This window comes from Megachile rotundata, chromosome 6, assembly GCF_050947335.1.
Source record: "Megachile rotundata isolate GNS110a chromosome 6, iyMegRotu1, whole genome shotgun sequence".
NCBI classification, from domain to species: domain Eukaryota; kingdom Metazoa; phylum Arthropoda; class Insecta; order Hymenoptera; family Megachilidae; genus Megachile; species Megachile rotundata.
In genome coordinates this window covers 2,680,808-2,705,394 of record NC_134988.1, presented here as the reverse complement: position 1 = coordinate 2,705,394, position 24,587 = coordinate 2,680,808, and the positions used below count along the sequence as shown (strand labels likewise).

Below are 24,587 nucleotides of genomic sequence, written 5' to 3'. Positions count from 1 at the left end.
CAAACAAGAACAGAGAGTTGGCGGCAAATATTTTTATTTAAATTACATTGATAAATGATAAAGGAGTAATAGATGATTTTCAAAAATTTAAACCTAATCGTTGTTGACTTCAGTCAACGACTGATTGGCCTACTACATAGTATACAATAATTAATAAATACGTTATAAACGACGTTAGAAAAATATAATCTGATAATCATAATATTGACAAATGTAAGGTAAAGAGCGGCTTTTACCAACTGAACGACTCGTTTTGGAAAATAACTAAATCTAAAGATTGTGGGATTCGTGTGGTGTGCGGTTAAGGAGTGAAATCCACAGGTCAATATCTTTCAACAATAAGGTTTATTCAATAAAATAACGAAGATGATGAATTTAACAAATAACAAGTAACAAATAACAAAATATGAAAAGTATATTGGTTTGATCAAAAGAAACTAAATAGACTTTGATATAATATTGATAATAGAAATAATAAAACTTGGTAAATTAAACAATATGTAATAGATAATTGTGAATCTAACTAAATCTGATTCTCACTAGTTAATACTTTATATTATTTCGTACCTAAGTCTGATTTCGGATAAAGCTAACTTCGCTTTTATATAATTACTGAATTTGATATTCTATATTATTTAATTCTTGTTTCGAACACTATCGCAATGACAAAGTTTATATTGATTAATACGTTTGTAATTTATATAATGAATATTCTTTACGGAATTATTAATATTAGCGCGTGATAGTCTACCGCAGCGAGAAACACGACCTAAGTGTGATTCTCTAAGTGTACCTAAATACGCTTTCGCAAAGTTAGACAGATTAACGATTTTATCTATTATCTAACGCGGTGTAGTCGACTACGGAAATTACGCTGATGACAGAACAATATTCTTTTACTAATTCAAGTTCAAAATTTGTTTCAATCTAAATGAATTATTTCCTCGGAACAGTTACTCTTTTAATCTGGCTCGACAACTAATTGTCCATGACCCTTTTTGTCAAAACGAACACTGACAGCCAAAACCAGATCGCTTAATTGGGGAGCCTGTTGTTCACTGGCTACTAGAACGACCCAACGATACAGGAAAAGGGTGAACAGTATAAGTCTGACAGGGTAGCAAATCAATTGATTCTAATATAAAATCGTAATTGCTGAACTGCCACCCAAAAGACACGGGCTTCAGAGACCAAGCCGCTCAAATGGGGAGCCTGCGTTAGCTGGCTACGAAACTACCCAAAGCGAACTCCGAGAATCTGACGGCGCGTTAGCAATCCGACGAAAAATCAAATTTGAGTAGCTGAGAGCTATCGTTTCGATATCTTAGCCTTTCTTGGCGCTAAGTATAGCACTCTCCTAAAGGAGTTTCAGATACGAGACCGTTTGAATGGGGAGCCTGTTGTTCACTGGCTACTAGAACGACCCACGACCAAGTATCCAAATGGCGTATACCCGCTTTACCAGTCAAGTATTAAGAATCGTTTCGGCTCTTGACAGCGAAAACTGTTCCGGTTATACTTATCTGAAGACTTCTAGCTCGATCGACTTCGAAAACTGTTCTGCGATTTAGGCGAGTTTCGCTCGGCCTTTTATACTCGCCAGCCTGGCAAATTCTTGGAAAACCCCCATAACGTCGAAATATATAATTATCGTATAAATTCGCAATTAGGCAGTAATTATGAAAACGAACGATTTAATTACATTATCAATATCGCAATCTACATAATAGTTTATATTCCTGATATAAAAATAGTGATTTAATAGTGTTTTAACGAAAATCGAATTTTCTATCCTCCTCTATGTACTACGCACGACTTCTATACGGATCGGAGCTAAATGTATAAGCATACGATGCTTCTAGAACATTCCATTGAACAATATTATAATTTACAATATATACTGCAATAAACTAACATCTGACTCTATTTCCGGATAACATAATATTAGTACGCTTGATATGTATTGACTGATTTGTTTAACTAATGGTTTTTAATAACTAATAACGTCCTAATTGTAAAATATGTTTCTATCCTTCTCTAGAATAACGCGAGAATACCAGGAAATTCGGGGCAAGCATCGCGGCACGTAGGCATATAGCATTGCGGAATTTTCCATATAGACTCGATTTGTCTAATGTCGCGGTCGGTAAGGGAGAAATACAATCGATAATTGAAGAAATGACACTGCAATAAAAGTTTGAAAATTCTTCCGGGATGTTACAAATGTGTATCCATCCTTGATCCATCAGTCATAATGTGATCTAGATGCTGAATTCTTCTTTTTCTTTCTTAATTTCAGTTGATTGATGTATACCTAAAAATATTTAGGAATATTAATTAATTAATATAATGAATAAATAATAAATTCATGCACTCTCCCTTAAAAGCTATAATAAATACAAGATAAGTAACATAATAAACTAACCTTTCTACATCTTTCGGGAATCTAAACAAAGTTTCTTTTATTCCACGTTTTTCACTCGTTATACTTTAATAGCCTTTTATACAACACCATTTTGCTTCACACTTTATATATATATTTATTTATTTATTTAAAAAAGTAGGTGACAAAAATAACGAGCATATGTGCTATTACCAGTTATTCACAACCGCCATGTTGCTGGTTGTGCGATTCGGTCATGCGCGAGTGACAAATATTAGGCCACTTTTGGGCAGAGTGAGCCTACTGTGCTTTCTTATACTGTGGTGACATGGTGAATGGACCTTGGACTGTGGAGTAGAGAGGGTAGCGATCCGCGTTACCTTGTGATTTTATACTACAGAGAAGATAGAGAAGATAGAAGAAGAGAAGATAGAGTAAGATTATTTTGAAGTCTGAATAACTGTGAAGATATAAAGAAATATATCTGTTAGTGTTTATTATTGTATCAATCGTTTCCAACTTTCTTTAACGAGCAAACAGACCAGTTTGCTATTCAGTATATGGAGGCCAGAATTCCTCCGAATAATCCGTAGTCATGTTAACATAACTTTCATTTATACGTACGCGCCCTACCTGAGCATTAGATCTGTCAAAATACGACAAAAATATAATTATAACGTTTACAGAATTGGCGCCCAACGTGGGGCTTACCAAAAGTATATAAATAATGTTTACAAAATTGGCGCCCAACATGGGGCTCACACAAAGTATATAAATAACTGTGGGATTGAAATGAACCAAGACATGTTTAAAATAATTTTAATTTAATATAAATCTATAATATTGGCTCTTTCTCACTAATTTACAACACTTGCTCTGCTCTCGCTAACTTATTCGCTTTCTTTTCTCGCTAACTCAGAATTCTCACAATAGACTGTTCTGTCCTCATTTAGCCTTCGTAAATATACCAATTACTCACTCACATTCTCACATACACAGATTTTGGGGTTATCGTTCTTAATATTTCACTCGTACTCTCTTTTACTCGTTCTCTCGATTATTTACCTGTCGTTTATATCTTCGGTGATCGACAGCTAATTGGCGGCTTTAACAAGAGCTAGTATTTGTTTTTCTTATTCCGTTTCTTGATATGCTCCTAACTGTCGTATCGTTCGAATCCTAACGGCTTGACTTTCTACAAAACGTTTACACATATATGTAACATATATTGTAGTATAAGCGATGTACTAGGAAAGAATATAAGGCAAATATTGTAAAATATAATGCAATATAAGTTTCAACAGTGGTACATGTATATTAACCCTTAACAGAGCAGAAGTATTTCAAGTTTATTTTTTGTCAGGTCCGAGCTGTTTTTCATTGAAAGAGAAACTGTGTATTAAGCATTTTTATATCAAATATAGAAAAGAAAATATTTATTTTTTTCTAATAAAATAACACATACTAACTTCAACTGTACAGAATACTTGCAATAAATGAAAATATCATGTCCCATCAATGGTAGCATTGGTCTGTTAGCTTTCAGTTTGTTTACGAAAAATGTCTTTTTAGGAGTATAAATTTGATAGTATGATTTCAAGTAACATGCGTAGCTAAGCCAATAGTCAAAACAATCGAGACCCTAGCAAAATCAACAACAACAAACGTAGCTTAAAATGTAATCAGTTATCATATGCTATGTAAAAGGAGAAGGAATTCATTTCACTTAAATATTAATTATTATTTATGTATCGCATGAAACTTTTCCAATTACTCCGAAAAGCGAACTCAGGTGGAATGTAAATTAATAGTCTGAATATAATGTTTTCATTTATTTATTTAACAAGTCTAACCGAAGACCAAGTAATCTTTACAAATTGCAAAGATGAAATGAACTTACCACTCGTAATAACAGAAGTGAACTCTAAATATTGCAAACCAAAGTGCTCACTCTAACTTGTAGAATCAAAGTAACTACTTACTAAAAGTAGTACAAACACAAATGAAGGTTCCGAGGTCCTCCCTCTTTTTATATGTATTATAAATTCTCCTGAGACGTCTTCTAGCAACCACGCCAATTTCGGCTTGTCTACGACCGAACTGCCGTGTCGCGTGCCCAATACTGACGGCTCGTTGGCAACTTGTCGGTATCCGCCATCAGAAGGAGCGGTCCGCACTTTTGTATGTGTTTCTGGAAAATATAAAGAGACGTCGCCGAAGGATGTGGCTTTTTCTTATTCGCCGAAATATGTATACACTAAGGTTCGCCGACGTACAGCGGCCGCATAGATAGTTATTAATTTCCATTTTACTAGGAATCACAATCGTGTACATTTCATAGAAAATTAATTATTTACCATTTTCGAATGTTAGCGATCCCGTAGACAGCCTACCGGCCGCGGGACGCGTTAGCTCACCTCTGCCCGGATTCTTGTTCTCCCGAACAGTGGGGTTCTCGGTGCTATAGTAAGCCTCACTACTCCTGGACAGATTTTATAGCCCCGGTGTTACGGTGACATTTTTCATGTCGAAATGTTCATGGTGCTCGACGAATACGGCTATAGGTTTCCCGTTGCACGTAGAAGCTTCTAGGCGAACTTATACACTATTGCTTCTGATCAGTTGCCCCCGAAAACACCGTTAATTACACCCGATCGACTGTATGTTTTTTGATTACTACTTCATGATCTGAGTTTTCTTCATAAAGTCAATTCTATCCGTAACAAATTATTTCATCTAACGCAGTATCTTTAATTGAGTATTCAAAATAACTTCATTGAAGTTATTGATAGGCAATTTTCACTTTCCATGACTCTCTGGCAACTTCTTTTCTTGAACACAAACATGGTAATAATGTCGTAAAAGTTGTAATAAAATTAATTTATCATTTAGAAGGGATTATTTAAATTAAAAAGAGATTATTTAATTTTCCATTCCAAACTTTTAACAGTTTTTATGTTTCAATAACCTTTTTCACGTGATAAATTAATTTCACAGATGAAAATTATTTGAAAGTAAAAAATGGTGTACATACTCAAAAGATGTCTCGACTAAAAATGAAAATATTTTGAGGATAATGCAAATTAACGTTCATAGTTTTTCATGCAACTGAAAGACTAGATAACATAAAAATTAATTTTAATTTGTTTATATTTTTAACATATTAGTCGACTAAGTATATCGCTCCCTGCAAAAAATTGCTAATTTCTTTATATAAAGAAGAGGTCATTTAAAAAATATTTGAATTCTAATATGCTATTTTGTAATTGTTTGCACGAGTTTAAAAATAATTGTTTTTGTTATACGTTATGTAACTGTTATTGTGACAGTAACTGATTACTTGCAAACAAAATACGTAAAAATGTTCGTGCAGAATCTAACGAAACGTACGTAGTTCAATTTTGTGAGTATTATCTAATACTTTTGTGAGTATTATCTATAAATAGTTCACTTTTATGAATATGAAAGTTAATGATAAACTCTTAAGTTAATGATTTTTAATATAAATAAGTTAATGATCTTTTACAGAGAATGATGAGCTACATCGATTAGTATATTAAGAGTTATGTGATTCCATTCAACAAAATAAACTTGTCCTTCATATGATCTTCACGTATACACTTATAAATAACTTATAAACATCTGATTATGTCTCATTTGAAAATATTTAATTTGTTTGCGAATCATTTTGATATTATGAATAGATATATTCGAAGGGAGACATTGGAGATATTCGAAGGGATTTATCTTACTTTCGGTGAAAGTAGGTCAGTAGATACATTATAGGTCCAGGCTAAATTTCTAAGTTTGTATATGAATGTTAAAAGATAAACTAAGGATAGGTAATTAAATTAGATAGCTATTTTGAGAATTAATATCACCTTTACTGTTACTTCATAGCTACATAAATCCCAGCATACGTAAATGTCTGGTTAAAAAAAAAAAGAACAACTGACAACTTATAAATATCTTTTCAATAAACTGTTTCCGTATATAAAGAATGAGTATAATATCATGCAGAAATGACATACATACGTAACATATTCAGTAACGACAACTTAATATTACACAACAGATAAAAAAATTAAAAGAAAGTAAAAACTATAAAAATTCTTCTAACTTGAAGGAACTTTCTCGATTTTGGGTTGTCTTACTACTTACATGTATTTAAAATATTTTTATTTAAAATTGTGTATTTTACTTATGTTTTTTTTACTTGGTTTCATTACAAAATTATAAAATTCTATACGTTTTGATTTGCAGTTGAGTTTCGTACAAATTTCTGTTTTTACATTACATATATACATATTCGATATATCTACTTATGGGTAAACATTAACATTTTCATCATTTTTGGGAAATATAATCAAAATTTGGCTGAATAATGTGTTCCTTATGGAAAAGAAAAGAAAAAATTACAGAGTATAGTGTTTGAGAAAATCAAGTTTGAAGATTTGCTGCACCCCTTTGTTATCATCCACTTCAAAAAAAGACACGACACAAATTTTCGCAGACAAAATGTTAGTTTTTCAGTCGCAAAATCATTAAAATTGTCCTCGTTATAAAATGGATAGATATGTGCGTCTACTCAAAATATATTTTTTCATAAATGTATTCCCATACATAAAAGTCCTATAAATTTAATCGCATAAATGAGTGTAAAATCTTTATACTATGGAGGCTAGGTGGATGTTTCTGAATGCGTTATCTAACAATCTGTTGTTATTATCTGTTAACCCGTTGATTAGAATATAAAGCAATACATTAAAAATCTTTTTACATCTCGATTAAGATATCATGGAACACAATTGCCGAAAATAACATTACCGTAACAGTGCAGAAATGCGGTGAATTTTCAAACTTCAATCTCTTGAAAACTAAGTCTAAAATTAAAACATTTTTTTTTATATATTTTCCGTATTTTTCCACAAGAAATGAAGCAGCATTCGGTATTACTCGTCATTATGTCGGAATTAAAAAGAATACGAGCCTATTATAATTATAATGACACAAAGACTTTCGATTAAATTACTTATTTGTTAAAACGGTTAAATAACTACTAATTAGATCGTGTGATAGGAGATCGTTTAAAGGGACAATTGATTTCGCTCAAACTTCATACAATTATAAAGCATTTCATATCCTATTAAAAATAATAATTTTGGAAAATCATAGCACACAAAAGAAAGAAATAATATATTACGAATAAATATATATATTATGAATAAAAATTAAGTAAACAAAATTTTCTGTTTTCCTCTTATTTCTTTAAAAATAATGAAACGAAGAAAAATTATTCTCTTTTTATTTCATAAAAATATAAGCAAATACAAACATTTTTTCATTTGGTTTCTTCTATTAAGGCTTTTAAATATTTTCTTCTTTGATTAGTTTGAGAAGTTGAAGGCGATAAATAAAATATAAAAAAACTTATATAAATTGCGGGAGTCTCGAATTAATGGCCCCAGATTTAATAGATCGGCCACTTTTCTATTCCGCTGTCGTATATTCTTGATAAACTTTCAGATAAATCACCCTTTTATTTTAGAAAATAATCCGTTAAATTTTGCAAAATTATTACTTTTAATATTATTTATAATTATATGCAATTTTAATGAAATGCTACCGTATTTTTTGAACCATCATGCTGTAAACTCTAATGTTATCTGCAAAAGTAAAAAAGTTCAATCAAAACAGTTTTTCCAGTTTAAACATTTAAATTCAACAATAAGGTATACTAGTATTGCCTCGAAACAAGCAACAGCTTCGAAATTAGCAAATTTTTATTCCCACATCTTTGATTGAAATCCGACGCCGAGTGAGAGATTGGTGCGTAAAACAGAAGTTATGGAAAGAGTCGTGGAAAGAGGACAGAACATGTACTATATTGTTTTCTCACTCTATTATATAGCGATGTAATAAAAAAAACACAATAGTCGAATAGCAGACCACCTTCGAAATAAGCAACTCGTCGGTCTCATGCGTGTTCCTTATTTCGAGGCAATATTGTACTTACAAGTATAGCTGAATACTGTTTAAGGAATTCATTGCATATTACCGTTTTCCAGCTTTTATAAACAATGTGCAATAACATTGTCCGCTTAAATTATAGTTAGATTATAAAATCTATGATAAAAATTCAAGTACAATGAGAACGATTTTCATAAAATTAAATAATGTGATTTACTTATTTCTCTACACGTGCTATAAACTTTGGCTCCTTTTCTCCATTTGATGCGGTAGAATTTGCAATTTTAAGACTGGCCTGTGAAAACAATTAAGACAAATTTATATTGAATTTTAATTGCAGTTGTTTATATGATGAGAATGTAAGTTTTGTACTTACCTTTTTATAAATGGTCATTTTCATGTCATATGAAACAACTGTTTCCGTGATGCAGATCTGTGTAGGAAATATTTGTATAATCATAATATTTTCGAATTAATTCACAAAGATGTAATGAAAATAGGAGCATTCTACTTATTCTTTTGGATACATCGTGAATATTTCTATTTATATGTTTTTCCGGGTTATATAGGTAACTTCGTTTCTTTTGTGAGAAATGAATGACTAAGACTGCAAATGTAAACCAAGCTTTATCCTGAACTAAAATAGGGTTTATGACTTTAAAACTCTTTAATCGGTTAAGTTCTATGGAACTTACTGTGTACAATTCCTGTCAGCATGAACATTTCTTTTTTATCTTCATACATATAGATCATCTCTTTAGAACATTTGCCAGTAGCAGATGTAAGCTATTCATATCTTGCAATTTGCTTGATTGCGACTCCCCATTTCGATCTCGTATCCCATCGTTTAACATTTGTGGAGTGCTGCTATTTTTTTCTCATACTCGGGAGTGAAAACTATTTCTTCTATCTCAGGTTGTTCCGCACAAGGACCGTAATCCTTATCACACATTTGTCTTTTACGCCGCCTGGAAGATATATAATATCTTCTATTCTCGCTTTTACGTCGTTCTTCAATCTTCCTGACAAGGACTGGCGGTTCCTTATTTATTGCTCTACACATTCGGCTCACTGCCTCTTTTGTATTGTACTGAACGACAGCAGCGTAAACCCTACCCTGATACGAGCCTTTTAATCCAAAGTTTATTCGTTTGCCACCAATGTATTTCGCGATGATGGCATTAAAGACTTCTGCTGCATTATTATTCATACAGTACAGCAAACTTTGAATATTCTTGAAAAGCGGCTGCATGGCTTCCTCTATACGTTTATAAATACCTGCTTCCTTCAGTTGCGGAACATAGTTTATTACGTTGGGAGCAGAGTACTGGTTGCAGAAATATGCCAATCTTTCACAGTCCTTGTGTTCTCCGAAAACGTGGCTAGGCACGTTAGTTAAATCTGCTTTTAGTCTTTCAAGTTTTTCAACCAGTGGCAGGTTTTCGTTATAGCGGTATTGTGCAGCTTTCCTTATACAAGCGCGCAGACGGAGAGCGTTTTTTTTTACGACAGCTCTTAATTTTTGGCACCCACCTGTAGTGCCGATATTAGCAATTTTCTTACCGAAATTGCGTAGCATGTGATTGATACATTCAATTTTTTGTACACGCACCGAGTACTGTTTATACGGATCACGGTCCAATATCTTTTTGTAGACACTGCTATCACCATCGGCAATTAATATTGAATATATCAGGCCGTGCATTTTTATGCTGCATTCAAATCCCTCCAAAATAGCAACGCTTTCCATTGCAGTTGAACTCTGAGTTGTACCCCAATTTTTGAAGCAACGATGCTCGCTAGGTTTTTCTTTTTTCTTAGCCGCTACCCGGCAAGTTATGCAGACTTTATTCTTTACGCCAACATATAACACTTTCTTTGTATAATATCCAACAATAACTCCTACACCGGAAGGAGAATTATAATAACCACCTTTGTATGATCTTTTCATCCAGCTACCATCAGCGACAACTGGAATCCATGGTATGCCAGAGTCTGGACATACATCACCTCTTGCTATAGCTAGTTCTCTCTCTTTTTTACCAGCAGCTTCCATTTCCCACTGTGCAGCCAGTTCGAAGGCCTCTATTATTTTTGTTCTGTGTTTGTCGTATGATTGTTTGGACATACACGACACATTCAGACAAGCCAACATCTCCATCAGTTGAACATATCCGCCGCCTAATACCATTGTCGCGGAAACAGCGCTCTCATTGATATCTATAACGTCATTATTCTGTTGAATGCATGGTATATGTATTATCTGATTGCACATTTCACATTTTACAGAATATGTTATTTTCAGTCCATTCCGGTAACGTCCAATTATTTTAAAATGTCGAATGCTGCATCCGATGTTGGAATGATCGTCGAGTGTTAATAATTGATTAAAAACATATTTAAAATCGACAAAATCTATTCCTTCCAAAATTGGTTGTTCCTGCGTTTGCGGTTTTGCTTTTTCTACTATCCAATTGCATTCGAGGTCAGTATCATCCGAAATAGTTTCCTGACTCGAAGGTATAGTCTCTTGGCTTAAAGACATAATTTCTTGATTTAAAGCCTCGTAATCATTATTTAGATTTGATGTTTCTTGCGTTTCATCCAATATATCTTTTTCATTCTCTTTCGGTATTATAGCGTATACTTGCATAGTTCCGTTGATGCTGCTCATTTCACGTTGTTCCTCTTCATTGAAGTCGATTAGTTCCATACTTCCTTTAATAATTTTAAGCTCCTCGAGCTTTCCTTTATAGTCTTCATATATTTTACATAGAGGAAAACAGTTTAGACTGCACTTGCGAGAGCCTTTATTATTGAGTGGAAGACTTTGGTAGCAGATAATTCTACAATCATCTGCTTTTGTTTCGTTGCATTCAGCATCTGTTTTTATTTCGTTGCATTCGGCATTTGTTTTTATTTCGTTGTGTTCACCATCTGCTTTTATTTCGCCAACTTTAGTTTGGTCAGTTTGTTGATTTGCTTCATTATTTTGATCGTCGTTTGACATAGAGGCCGCTTTTTGGTTTCTTAACTTACGTCTGAAAAAATGTTTGACTAATGAGAAACATATATGTCCACAATAATTGAAGAAATATCTTGCAAAAAAGAGGGACAAGTATAGCAGAAGAAAGTAAGATCCCTCAGCATAAAATCATTGACACCCTTGTTTTTTTATATGATCTATTTAGTGTGAACTAAACATATTGTGTGCGAGAGAATGTAAAATAAACTTAAAAATATATTAGATTTTTGATGTACCGAAATTGGCCAATTCATAAGCAACAATTTAATAAGTAATAGATTTCATTTTACCATCGGTGTGTATTTATGTATCATATTTACACTCACATTTTTTAATCTTCCGATAGTTTAGGATCTCATTCTAACCTTTTTTTTATAATCGACCAAAATGGGGAGTCGGGATACTAATAACTAGAAGAGAAAGGGATATCTGCTTACGAAATCTGTATCTTAGAATACTCAAATATTCAAAGTTTAGGCGGCCCTCGACCTTCGCATATAATAATTCGTTCTGGAAATCGTGCGTGAATGTTGAATGTTTAAAAGTACAGGGAAGTAAAAAGAACTTCAAAAATTGTATGTTAAATACTTATTTATCAATATACATATATAATGAAGTTCACGAAATGTGTTTAGGTGCTTTTAGGTATTCTTTTTTATAAGGTTGTCAAGAGATAGTTGAATACCACCCTCTTTTCTTTTCTTGATAAAAAGTTAAGTTATCACATTAAGTTATCACATTTTTCCTTGTTAGTCAAAATACACAAAAGCTTCATTCATATTCTTGATTGTCAAAATCTTGGCGATTTTGACAGTTTTTTCTTCCTCAATTTCATTCTGTATTTCATTTAACTCTTGTTGCTTAATTAAGCATTCACTTGACAGAGGTACTCAGTGCGAATCAATGAATTCATTAACATTTTTTTAACTTCGTTGTCAAAGTTTAAGTTTAATTCATTCATGAAGTTAATTATTTCATCTATGATGGTGCTAGGAATTTTTTTCAGAATTTATAAAATCATTAGAAGTAGCAAATTGTGCGAAAGTAGAATGAAAATCAAGAGCTATTTGTATCCAAATATTCAAAACATTTGAATTTTTTGAAGTATTCGAATTTTAAATTCGAATTACGTTGATATATGAATACATATTCAAATTTCCGAATTTAGTTTACAACTTTACTACATATTCTGTAGTTCATAGTTTTAAAACAATTATACAGAGAATATTTCTATTTTACAAGACATTTTTCGCGAAAGCAATTAATCGTAAAGTAATTAGAACGGAATCCGGATTTATAAGGAACCGTACAGATAATCTTTCTCATTGTCAGTATATTTTCTTTCCTTGTTACACAATATTGAAGCTTAAACATAGTAAGGAAAAAGATAAAGAAATGCAAAGAATGATTTTTTATATGAAAAATCAGAACTTTTAAAAATTTCTAATTTTGTTAATATAATAACAATTTGATAGTATATTACAGGGGTCGGCAACCTGCGGCTCTTTGGAGAGGGGGGGGCTTCGGATAACCGAAGATTCGCGAATTGTTCGAATGCCGAAAATCGAGAATATCATCGCGTGAATATAAGGGTGTGTCCGCGGTGCGAGCGTTAGAAGCTAATAGAGAATAACGAGAGACGAGCGAGTGTGCAACGACGATTACGATCACGATTACGGTTACGGTTACGATTACGATTTCGATTACGGTTTTACGGCTTACGGTTTTACGAATCACGATTTTTGGACTTTTTGTACTTTTGTTGCTTGTGCGTGCGTGTGTGTATATTTTTGTAAGTTTTCGTGTACTTTTTGTTCGCTGTTTTATCGTGCTCTTTAATAAAGGCCTAGTTCTTAAAAATACTAATCCTACGTATGCAAATATTATTTATTTTATTAAAAAAAAAAAACATTTGAAAATCATTCTGAATCGATTAACGAAGGTTAGGCACCGATTCTATCTCTCAGCCACTTGTACTCGCTTTTCACCGCACCCCTCCCCTGAGACACGCGTCGTCACTGTCGTCAGTCCGTCGGAAGCTCTTGAATGACGCCATCGTCGGATGTTTTTCTTATGAATAAATAGATTAGTTCTTTTTATCAAAAAACTTTATGTTAGAAAATAGAAATTAACGAACGGTCGACACAGGCCATCCGCTTTTGTTATTGCACTTCCTCTTCCTCAGGGAACTTCGCTGGGCCCAAGTGCCCTAAACAGCCACGCTGACGGGGGTGTCTTCAAGACAGGATCGTGTCAATGAAAACACTCTTGTATTGGCATTTGCCGTGAAAAGTCGCAGTAAAACATTGCAGTATTCTTTTAAATTGCGCCCACTAGTTTATTTGGTAAACCTCACCCGTTACCAATAACATTCCTGATTATCTTACATTTATTTATGCGAGTACTATTTATTGTTGGTAAGAAAAAATTTTGAGGCTCTTTAAAAACTTTGAAATTTTGTAAATTGTAATTTTTGACTCTTCCAACTCAAAAGGTTGCCGACTCCTGGTATATTACAATGATATAACATGGTATTCTATAAAATAGATAATATAGTAATGCGTGTTTCAAAACTAAATATTTATTTTTACGTATAAGGAGTAACTTGGGAGGAAGAAAAGTATATTGAATAGTGAAAAAGAAGTGGGCTTATAAATTAAAACATTCATGAGGGTTATGTACATAGAGGGTGTGGTTCACTCCGAGTTTAATGACTATCTGTTCAACTGTTTCGATGTAACTGATGTCTTGTAGGCAACGTGTGTAGTTTCGTCATAATGGAGTGCTCTAAACTACTGTTAGATAACGGACTAAATTCAATTTTCAAATGTCATCATAAAGAATATTGAATCTATACTTTTGTTGGTGTGCCATTTATCTCCTATGTATAGTAAAGGCTAATATCCGTCTTTGGTTTAGCTTTTTATCCTATACATTATAAATATTTATAAAGACGACAGTCTAACAATAAGTCTAAATCGAATTATTTAACTATTTTTTATTCTTCGAAGATGTAAATTAGAGTAGTCTCCGCTAAAATTCAACTGCTTAAGTGTTGGCTCTAATTTTATATGCTAGATATTTTTTAGAAAAGAGAACCGTTCCCAATTAAGGTGCTGAGGTAAGTGCCGAAAGGTCAAACTCAATCCTTACCTCCGCACTCCGTGGCCAGAACCTCAAGGAACAACGTCCCTATTCGACTAAGTAATGCAATAACAAACTATTTATCCTTTTCTACAATCTCAGAAATTAACAAAACACACAGTCCTGCGACATCTAACGACCATACGACTCCAAGTTAATAGCCATCGTCTATCGTCTCACTTGGACTCTCATAAACAACCTTTCGTTCAGACCTTACGTAGTCTATCCCTATCATAAATTGTTCAAAGGCAAAATAGCACAGGCTAATTGCCCTCGATGACTCTCCAAAATACGTTGACGCTAACATATAATTTATAAATTGGAGGTTGAATTTTGGTTTCTATCATCTCCTGTGTAATTGGATATGATGAGAACATGTATTGTACAATTGACGAACGACTTTCCTGAAATATCAACGTTGCCAAGTCTTTACATTTTATTATGGATGTTTTCGTACTTAAGTTCATGTGTAAGCCAATGTGGAAGCCTTATGATGTCTTTATTAAAATTTTATAATATTCATATCATGTTTTGTCAATCAGTATAATTATACTGATACTAGATTACTATAATTTAAATTATGTTTATGTTATCTCTGTTACATGTTAATGTATGTATCAGAATCTTTGTACTTTCGAGAACTTGTTATCAATTTCATGTTACGATTATCCACACTTTTTGTTTAGATAGTGATAGCAAATGAAATTTACTTATAAAACTCTACTAAATCGTCACTTTTAAGATATGAAAAGAAATTCATAAAAATGTTATTGACAATATTAATACTTAAATTTTTCAGATAATTAGTCGTAATGAAATAGGACTGATTTAAGGAAAATTCTTGTTGTAATTAGTTACATAAATAATTTCTTTAACAATTCATATTTTATTCAATCAAAAAAAAATTTTTTTATATCAATGATTTAGTTGTATTCTTATATAAAAGAATGTAAAAGAATAAAATAATATTAACACCTCTAACAGAGAGCGAACTAACAGTAAAATAAATTTATAATCTTGGCCCACAATTTGTGCTTATCGCAGAGTAATATCGTTTATTCAACAATCGATGCGACAGTTCGATACAGTGGGAGGAAATAAATCACAACGATAAAAAATATTACGGTCTAAGTTTTCCGCATCAAGAATAATGGGCAATTCTTTCTACGTTTCTTATTCTTCGAATTTGCCGTTCGGACCGTAGTCCCGCGGCTATTGGTTTCGGCTGGTAGAGTCAAACATGCGGCACTTACTGCAGTAATAAGATCGTTTTTATGATTTACTACTCAAATCCAAATGTTTTTGCTAACAATCAGTATATTTCTATATGTATATTATATCTTGAAAATTAATAAAGATCGGGTAAATACATGAAAAAAATATTGTTCCATTTAAAAAACGAAACTTCATCATTAATAATATTAAAGGAATTTGTTTCTGCCAAAACATAGAGCTCCTTTTATCCTGCAATTCCTATACATATAAACGCTCTTTCGTGTCACCACTAATTCAAGAAATATCGCGTTGTTACACTTAGCCGTGGATATCCTGTATGTTTGATGAAAAAGAAAATGGCAGAAAATAGTTCATTTTTTATAGCTTAGGTATAAAAAATATTCATAGGATATAATCCTATAAATTCTAAGAATTATACAAACACAATTATTTACTGGCAATATTATGAGAAAATTATAAAAAACAAGACAGTTGATGTATGACGTGAACATGGCAACAAAATAATAATTGCTAATTTCAAATGATCATAATTTTGTAATAAATAAATGAAATTTAAAAATTAGAATTTTATTTTGTAGAAAATAGTCGGCATTTATATGTATTATACATAAATAATGATTGACAAAAATATTTCTTAGTATTCCCTGGAAATAAATTACTTACTATAATTTATCTAATAAAACAAAATTCAATCAATCACAATAAAAGAGAATACATTATGTTATTTTTTTATTTGATAGTTTTGTACGAAATCAACACTTAAGAGTTAAATATGAGATTTAAGCTTACGTTTGATTTGACACACAGACATTTGCACGCGAAAGGCATTTAATAACAGTTTAATAAGACAATTCAATTTCCATTCGTTGGTTCCTTTTTTAGTATAGTCTTATTACTGACGGAATATAAGTGAAGATGTAATACTGCAATAAATTTTTTATCATACGAATTAAGAAATATATTATGAGTCTATTTTAAGTAGTCCAAAAAATAACTATTTTCGATGTGGGAGTAAAAAAAAGAGAATATCGATTTTTTTTTACACAGTCTAATGGGTATACAAGCCGAATTATTAAAACAACTTTTATTTGATATAGAATTTATAAAATGTGACAGTTTCGTAATACTTTTGTGCAGTAACTAGGAATGTAAATATGATTGTTTATTACAACATATAATCTAATGTAATTTTCAATCTGTGTAATTTTTTTAATAACAGCTTGTGAACTTAATACAGTAATTTTTAGAATGTCAATTTTTTTAACTCCATAAGCGTTCTACATGGTTTGTCCGGAAAGTAATGCAATTAGGTACGTAAGAAAAATGTATTCTTGTTATTGAGATAAATCTTTAAAATTCTTTAAAGTACACGCTTTGGTTTTCAATACACTTTTAATGGGAACTAAAATAATGCTTTCGTCACAGCGGTTTGAATCGCTTCTATGGTTCCAAAATGCATTCCTTTGAGGGCAGAATTGATCCTCGGGAACAGGAAAAAATCTGCTGGAGCAATGTCAGGACTGTAAGGAGGCTGTGGTAACGTTACCAAGCTGTGTTTGGCTAAAAATTCTTGGACGCGCAAATCGGTATGACTGGGAGCTTTGCCGTAGTGCAGCTACCATGTAGCGGAGATCTCTTTTTGATCTGTGATCATTTGAACACTCATTCGTTGATCACTAATCAGAAGTTAATAGTGTCCTAGTAAATGTTGCATTTTCGTCAATTCTGGTACTTGTCCGCCGTCCAGAGCGAAAGTCATCTTTCATGTTTTCCCGACTGTTCTTGAACAAATTCAACCACTTGGAAATTTGAAAATAAGAAAGAGCAGAATTCCAGTATGACTTCTTAATCATTTGGTTGGTTTTGGCGAGGCTTTTATTCACTTTAACACAGAATTTAATCGCATAACGTTATTCGATAGCTTCCTCCATTACGCGTCATGACACGGGCACTAATAATAGGCTTACGTTTATAACGATTCTGCGAATTCGCGAACATATAAAGATAAGAGTCCTCTCCACATATCCCAACAAGTTCGAACACGTTCGGACTAGGAAAAATGCCGAAAATAAACAAATTGCATTACTTTCAGACCATGTACATATTCGTAACTACACAATTAAAGACAAAAACTTTGTGTACTGATTCAAACACTTGAAGTGGATAAAGAAAGTGCAATATGGTTTATTTTTATGCTTATTTGAAGTTTTTACTTTCGAATGTTTTGTAAAACTATTATGCATTCATCTCTACACTCGAATACAATGCAAAATATTCCAATCTGTAAAGTTTTATATTTTCAAATTTTGTAAATTTTAAAATTTTTAAGATTTCCGAAATTTAAAATCTTCAACTTTTCAAATCTCTTAACTCCAAAATTACTAGATCCAAAAAATTTATTACATTCTCGAATCCTTGAATTTCCAAGGTTCTAGACCGTCAAATCCGTTGATTTCCATTATTCTAAATCTCCAAATCCCAAATTTCTACATTTCCACATCAATAAAGCACTAAAGTCAGTACTCCAAATTTGGATCATTTGCGAGGTTTATTTCTTCTTGCCATAGTTTTTTGAACAAAGATGAATTTTCTCCTAACTGTAGTGATTAACATCATTGAAAGTGTTTTTATAAGTTATAACGAATTAATATGTAGCCCATGTAATTCTACGTTTTGGCGAATAAGAACAGTGTAAATTGCTATAAGGTAGCTGTATATTTTCTAGTGGTAAGCAATTTTTGCTTCGTTATTTTACACTGAATTACTTCTTTTGTATCTTCCATTTAAATATTTTTGTAATATTGGTTAAGTTTTTAAAACCTTTTACATGATGGTTGGGGATGAAGAACGATCTACAGTGGAGGACAAAAATATTCGTACATTTAAAATATAGAAATGAAAAGAACAATATGAAATATAGAAAATAAAAGGAAAGATGTTATTAAGTATATTTAATCATACATAGCTGTATATTAAACATTATACTTACAGCAAGAAATGACTCAAAACCGAAGGCAATAACATCATGTAGTAACTTGAAATGATTTGAAATTCACGAAATTATAAGAAATCACTGAGACAAAAGTATTCCTGCACTTAATTATTGCTACAATTATTTTAGCAGGAACTTTATAAATTAATATTTTGTGTGATAATCCTTCCGGCAAATCACTTCACGTAATATATCGGGCGTTGATAATACCAAATTTTTAACATTACAGTCTTCTTCACTCGCTAACCTCATAGACGCTACGAATACTTTTCCTCGGCAATTTCTTACGGTCTTGTGAATTTTATGTTATTTCAAGTTATTACATGATGCCATTGCCTTCGATTTTAGGTCATTTGTTGCTGTAAGTGTAATGTTTAATATACAGCTATATATGTTTAAATATACTTGATAACATAGAAAATATTGTTCTTTCTATTTCTATATTTCAAGTGCACGAATACTTTTGTCCTCCACTGTACATTTGATGTCATTGCCGTAACAGGAACCTTCAACACAAAACCGAGTGTACCCGAAGCTGGCCACCGAATACATCCGATGTGCCGTTGTCAAACATTTACCTTCCCCTCTCATTTTTCGTGACTTGCGCAAAACAGTAACTATATTCTGTCTACATATGTGTACGATTCGAGATGAGAGAACTCTGACCGCTAGCAGTGAAATTATGTTGAACAAAATAATGGACACACTATGCCCATTACAACCCAGCTGAATTAATTATTTGCACTCAAAAAAGTGTTTTATATAGCCCCTTCAGTTTAATGTAACAACTTGAAATAAGAATGTTTAAATAAAATTTACAGTGTCATACATGTAATGTTCAAAGTGTTCCAGTTTTATACCGCCAAACGTCAATATAGTCTACACGTAATATGAGATAAAGATGTTATATTAACATAAAGATTTAACCCTTTTACGGATGTTAAATCACCATTTAGATTTAAATTGAAAATGAAGTACAAAAATAAATGGATAATGCGTAAACTAGCTTATACAGTGATTCTTTATCTTAATAAAATGATTTTAAGAAAAAAAATACACCGACTTCGAAATGCACTAAAAAGTATAAAATGATTTCTATTTCCTAATGAAGTAATTTCTATTTCATTCAATCATACAATTACGTCACAGATATGAATGAAACCTATTTACTCGTTAGGTAGTGTATTAAATACATTTCAACCTTTTCGGAGGCCGCGCAAAATTAAAAATACCTCAGTAAACGTTGCTGCCAATAACCAGTTGATTGTGATATGGCGTATTGGAAATTAATAAATCCTGAGTATGAATACGAACCATTATAGATATATCTAGTAATATACGTAAATGTAACGACTGCATCTTCATTTCGCAACGTTTCTGATATAAATGAAATTGAATCGACTTCGTTCGCATGTAGAAGCCATGGATCTAAGAACCTATAAACGGAGCCCATGAAGCGAGAATTACCAAATTTGCGGCAGATCGGCTCTATCTTTATAGAATATGCGGCGATCGAGTCTTTCTGACGCATACTCTATGAATCTAGATAGACCATAGTTACATTCTATACGCACTAACATCTACTTCGCGGTGTGCTGTCGATTTATATGTATAGAAAAAAAAATAGCTATACAAGCTTTGCGTATGTTCGGCTGTCCAAAGGTTGACATGTTCAAGAAAATCTTTTAATTATGCGCCGCCTACGAAAAGGTTGAAATGTATTTAATATACTACCTAACGAGTAAATGGGTTTCATTCATATCTGTTACGTAATTGTATGATTGAATGAAATAGAAATTACTTCATTAGGAAATAGAAATTATTTTATACTTTTTAGTGCATTTCGAAGTCGGTGCATTTTTTTTCTTAAAATTATTTTATGTACTTTACTATAACGTACCTTTAATTATCAGTTTTAAGTAATGCATTCAAAAGAAATATTGTTTTCATTTTTATTTATAGAATATATTAATAAAATTATGCGGACAAAATGAAAACTGCCTGTATACAACATCGAACAACAAAACAGCGCGTTGTGATTTCGCTTTGTTATAATTTTTTAATAAAGTATTTAAAGTCTTATGTTGATATAACTTTATTTTCTTAATTTGACAGACAGAATATGTTAATAAAATTGAACGATAAAAAAATAGGAGATGTATAAGCGCAGTGAGAAAGGCAATAAAAAATGTCTCCAAAATATCTTCGAATGTAAACGATTAAATAAAACATCTGACAAATATCACGTTCAATTTTTTTCAATTGTTTTTCTGCATTATAAAAAACATCGATAACAAAATTCAGTGAAAAAATGACGAGGTTCAATTTTTTCAAAATAAATTATATTTTTGTAGCCTATTTTATTAAGAAAGTATTATAGTCAGTTTTGTATTGTAACGAAGACGATTGTAACTTTAAGTTCTATGTCAAACTATTTTGAAGATGTTAATTTTACAATAACATACCGACTAGATAGAATTCGATGTTCAAAGTCGAATGTTTACATTGTAGAATCTTTACTTTCACTTCTTATAAATCATGCACTGTATAGTTGAAACTTCTGGTTCTGAAATCGTCTTAATGACAGCGCTTTTTCATTTTTTATGAAAAATGGTATAACATTTTATAAAATATTGCTCATGATTTGTAATAATAATTTAATAAGACTTGGTAGCTTCATTCTCAAGAAAATTCAGGCTCTACGAAATTCCAATAATATACAATTTTAATAAAGAATTTTTTAAATTAATAAAGCGTTTTCTTATTTTGTCTATGTTAGCATTTTAATATGAGATAATTATTTTTAAAGCGGTTTGGCGTGTAGAGATGATCGTGGAATAAATATCTAGGTTGAAATTGTATTTTGAAATATAAATAACTTCATTACAATACGAAGCTAACAAATAATTTCGGTGATATTCATATGGAAAAAAGAAAAAATATTACCTTTACCTTTACCTAATCATTACCTTTTTCATTAATTTCTCATTATGTCTTTTATGATGCATAAAACAATATAAAAAATTAGATGCAGTATTTTTTGTCATTTTATTTAAATCTACTAGACTGTTATGTACGAAATATTTTATTCCTGTATGTGTATTTTTTTCGCAACATATCGACCGTAGTATAAATCTATGGTAGAGATAAGGAACTTCTTTACGTATATTTGCCAAATCGTAATGTGCCAGATAGTTATCAAACTAACAGAAATTTAATTATCATAAAATATTACGAAAGTTGTTTAAAAAGTAACGTAGAAATTCATAAAGATGGATTTGTAATGTGTAATTGTTGTATAGAATTTAGTATCAAGGCGTTATTAACAATATATAATGTACATATCATTTGAAATTTAAAAAATGTAGAAAAATAAATATAGAAGCTGTTAAATATAATTGAATATACACATTAATTCTTTATCTCGATAAAAATTAATACATATTTCAAAAAACTTATTTTAACAAATGTTGTATTGAAAAATAAGAAACTGTAAACCGGTAACATGATCGGCTTGTTAGTTTTACTCCTAATCATTTACTAATTTACATTAGGTAATAAATACTTTATATGAAGAATAATACTAATAAAACTTTACATATCTATTGTTGAAAAACATTTACCATGAAACTAATTAGAACCTTTTGAAAGCAGAAAAAACTCGAAACTGTCATCAAAATCAGTTATACTCAAGGGTCATTATCAAAAAATGTCACATATAAAAATTTATCATTAATATTTTAACTAATTGTTTAATTTTGTCTGTAATACCATGAGTTAAAGGCGCATCTATACCTAGTAAATATCGCAAAACAAAATTCGTGTTAAACAGTGTAATCACTAATTCATTTGATTCTCCCTATTTTCGAAAACTACGATGTATGTATACAAAAATTGTTCATGGTCTTTTTGCTGTAGGAAGTTTTGGACTTTTGATTCCAGACTTTTCACTGTAAGAAAATATTAATCTAGTCAAGATGTAAATGGGAAAGTGATGGGTGTAACAAGAGGAATGAATCAATGTGTTGTAACGCGCGTAACACAGAATATTCACGTGGAAAGTGTTAACATATATCAAAAATATAAGTAATTCTGTATATTGTAAAATATTGTACTATAACTGTAACACGAATTAGCGTTTTCATGCAAATCTGTAGTATAAAATGTAATTTACAAGTTTCTCAATAATCTTCTTTTGGACAAACGTTTTGAATAATAAGCCTTTTTTTTTTGCTTCATACGTAAAAGCAAATTCTTTGCCTGTGCTCTGCTTCGCTCCTTCGCTTCCGTGTCCATGGCACGATTATGCAATCAACACTATAGAAATCTAGCACAGAACTAACGTATCGTATTTCTAGTATAAACTCAGTCAGAAGTTCACACGTTATGAATGTTTCACGTAGATATGTATAATTATGAAGTAAGCGAAAGCTTTACACTTCTTCCATGCAGTGCGCGAAACAAAAAACTGATCTATCCACGGCACCGCGGCACTTGTTCTGGATAAGAGAGGCAGTGGGAGGGAAAATGGAGGAGTTCGAAGACCGTCAGCGCATGCGTCCCATTCCTAAACGAAGTTCACTGATTTAGATTACGATATTATATATAGATTGTATATACATGAATCCGGAGGTAGCGAAATATGTGCAGGGAAGAATGATTTACTATCCTTAGCATATACTTTTGGTGTACCATTGATTTAGTTACATATTTTAATAAAATAATTTTTAGAAAAAAAATACGCCGACTTCGAAATGCACTAAAAAGTATAAAATAATTTCTATTTCCTAATGAAGTAATTTCTATTTCATTCAATCATACAATTACGTAACGGATATGAATGAAACCTATTTACTCGTTAGGTATTATATTAAATACATTTCAACCTTTTCGGAGGCGGCGCAAAATTAAATAACATATTCAAAATAATCTTTTAATATATATATAATATATATATATATACTGATCGAATTAAGTAACCTCCTCCTTTTTCGAAGTCGGTTAAAAAAATATTCCATTTACTAATAAGGAAACCTAGTACTTTCCAAGGCAAAATCCAATTATAAAAAATCATTTTATTTCTAATCGTACATAATACAGCTCTTCAAATGTAAACTTGGTCTGTTTGATTAAGCGCTCCGCGCCTAACCTAACAATGTTGAGCGAGCGAGTAAATTTCACGCTAAAGTAAAAATAGTCAACCGTGTCATCCGGTTGAATTGGTTGAGTGGTGCAAGAGAAAAGCGTGGACAAAAAAGTTGAAAAGTCAAATACATAAACGCAAGCAAATACAATTTTGCATTAAAGTCTACGAGGATATGGTTTTTCGGTAATTATTCTTCCGTGGCATGCGCGGGCGGCGCGTAGGAGGAATATACACGACAATGAGTATGCAAAATCGTTAATTACTCACTTTCTGAGCACAGTTTATGAACTTTTACTATTTAAAGAATGGTCAGCATTGCATTATTTACATGGTTCGATCATAAAAGTTCATAAATAATGTTCGGGTAATGAGTACTTAATTGTTTTGTGTCAGCATTGCGATACGTACATGAGCCGCCTATGTCAATTCTACTGCACATGCAAAGCGCAATATTTTGAAACTTTGACGACGTAGTATGGTTCCTGGGGCATTTAGAAACAAATTTCTATCAGGGTTTGATGCGTTTTGATACCTAATAAAGCCAGGAAATCAATTTTTGTCGAATTCGGTCGAAAATGTGGGGACTGAGGTTCGTGAAGGAGAGCCCGGTGTAGGAAATGACGCACAACGACTTTTCTTGCTATGTGCAAGTATTGCACTTTTTATTAATTCGCGCACGTATAGACTCTTT

The 24,587-nt window shown here is 31.8% G+C and overlaps 1 protein-coding gene across 15 annotated transcripts; it reads right to left on the bottom strand.

Annotated features, from left to right (window-relative positions):
• Positions 1-326: 326 nt before the first annotated feature.
• LOC105663106 (uncharacterized) lies at positions 327-24,323 on the bottom strand. Of its 15 annotated transcripts, none has more exons than XM_076532993.1 (6): positions 22,925-23,262; positions 8,730-11,394; positions 4,284-8,648; positions 3,449-3,578; positions 2,426-2,777; positions 327-2,314 (listed from the first exon to the last, which is right to left on the bottom strand). In XM_076532993.1, exons 1-2 carry the CDS (start codon positions 23,044-23,046, stop codon positions 9,201-9,203), a joined length of 2,316 nt encoding a protein of 771 aa, XP_076389108.1. In that variant the 5' UTR covers positions 23,047-23,262; the 3' UTR covers positions 327-2,314; positions 2,426-2,777; positions 3,449-3,578; positions 4,284-8,648; positions 8,730-9,200. The 15 variants fall into 15 exon arrangements, with proteins under 15 accessions (XP_076389108.1, XP_076389107.1, XP_076389112.1 ...); XM_076532992.1 differs by having other exon boundaries at positions 4,366-8,648; XM_076532997.1 differs by lacking the exons at positions 327-2,314; positions 2,426-2,777; positions 3,449-3,578 and having other exon boundaries at positions 4,203-8,648; positions 8,730-8,786; positions 8,865-8,990; positions 9,049-11,394.
• Positions 24,324-24,587: the final 264 nt, after the last annotated feature.

Excerpts from the sequence above, each read along its gene's own strand:
- LOC105663106 (XM_076532993.1), bottom strand. The coding sequence starts at position 23,046 with ATGGACACGGAAGCGAAGGAGCGAAGCAGAGCACAGGCAAAGAATTTG. Across the intron at positions 11,395-22,924 it reads AGAAGATTATTGAGAAACTT|ACGTAAGTTAAGAAACCAAA; the intron begins GTAAATTACATT and ends ACATTTTTTCAG.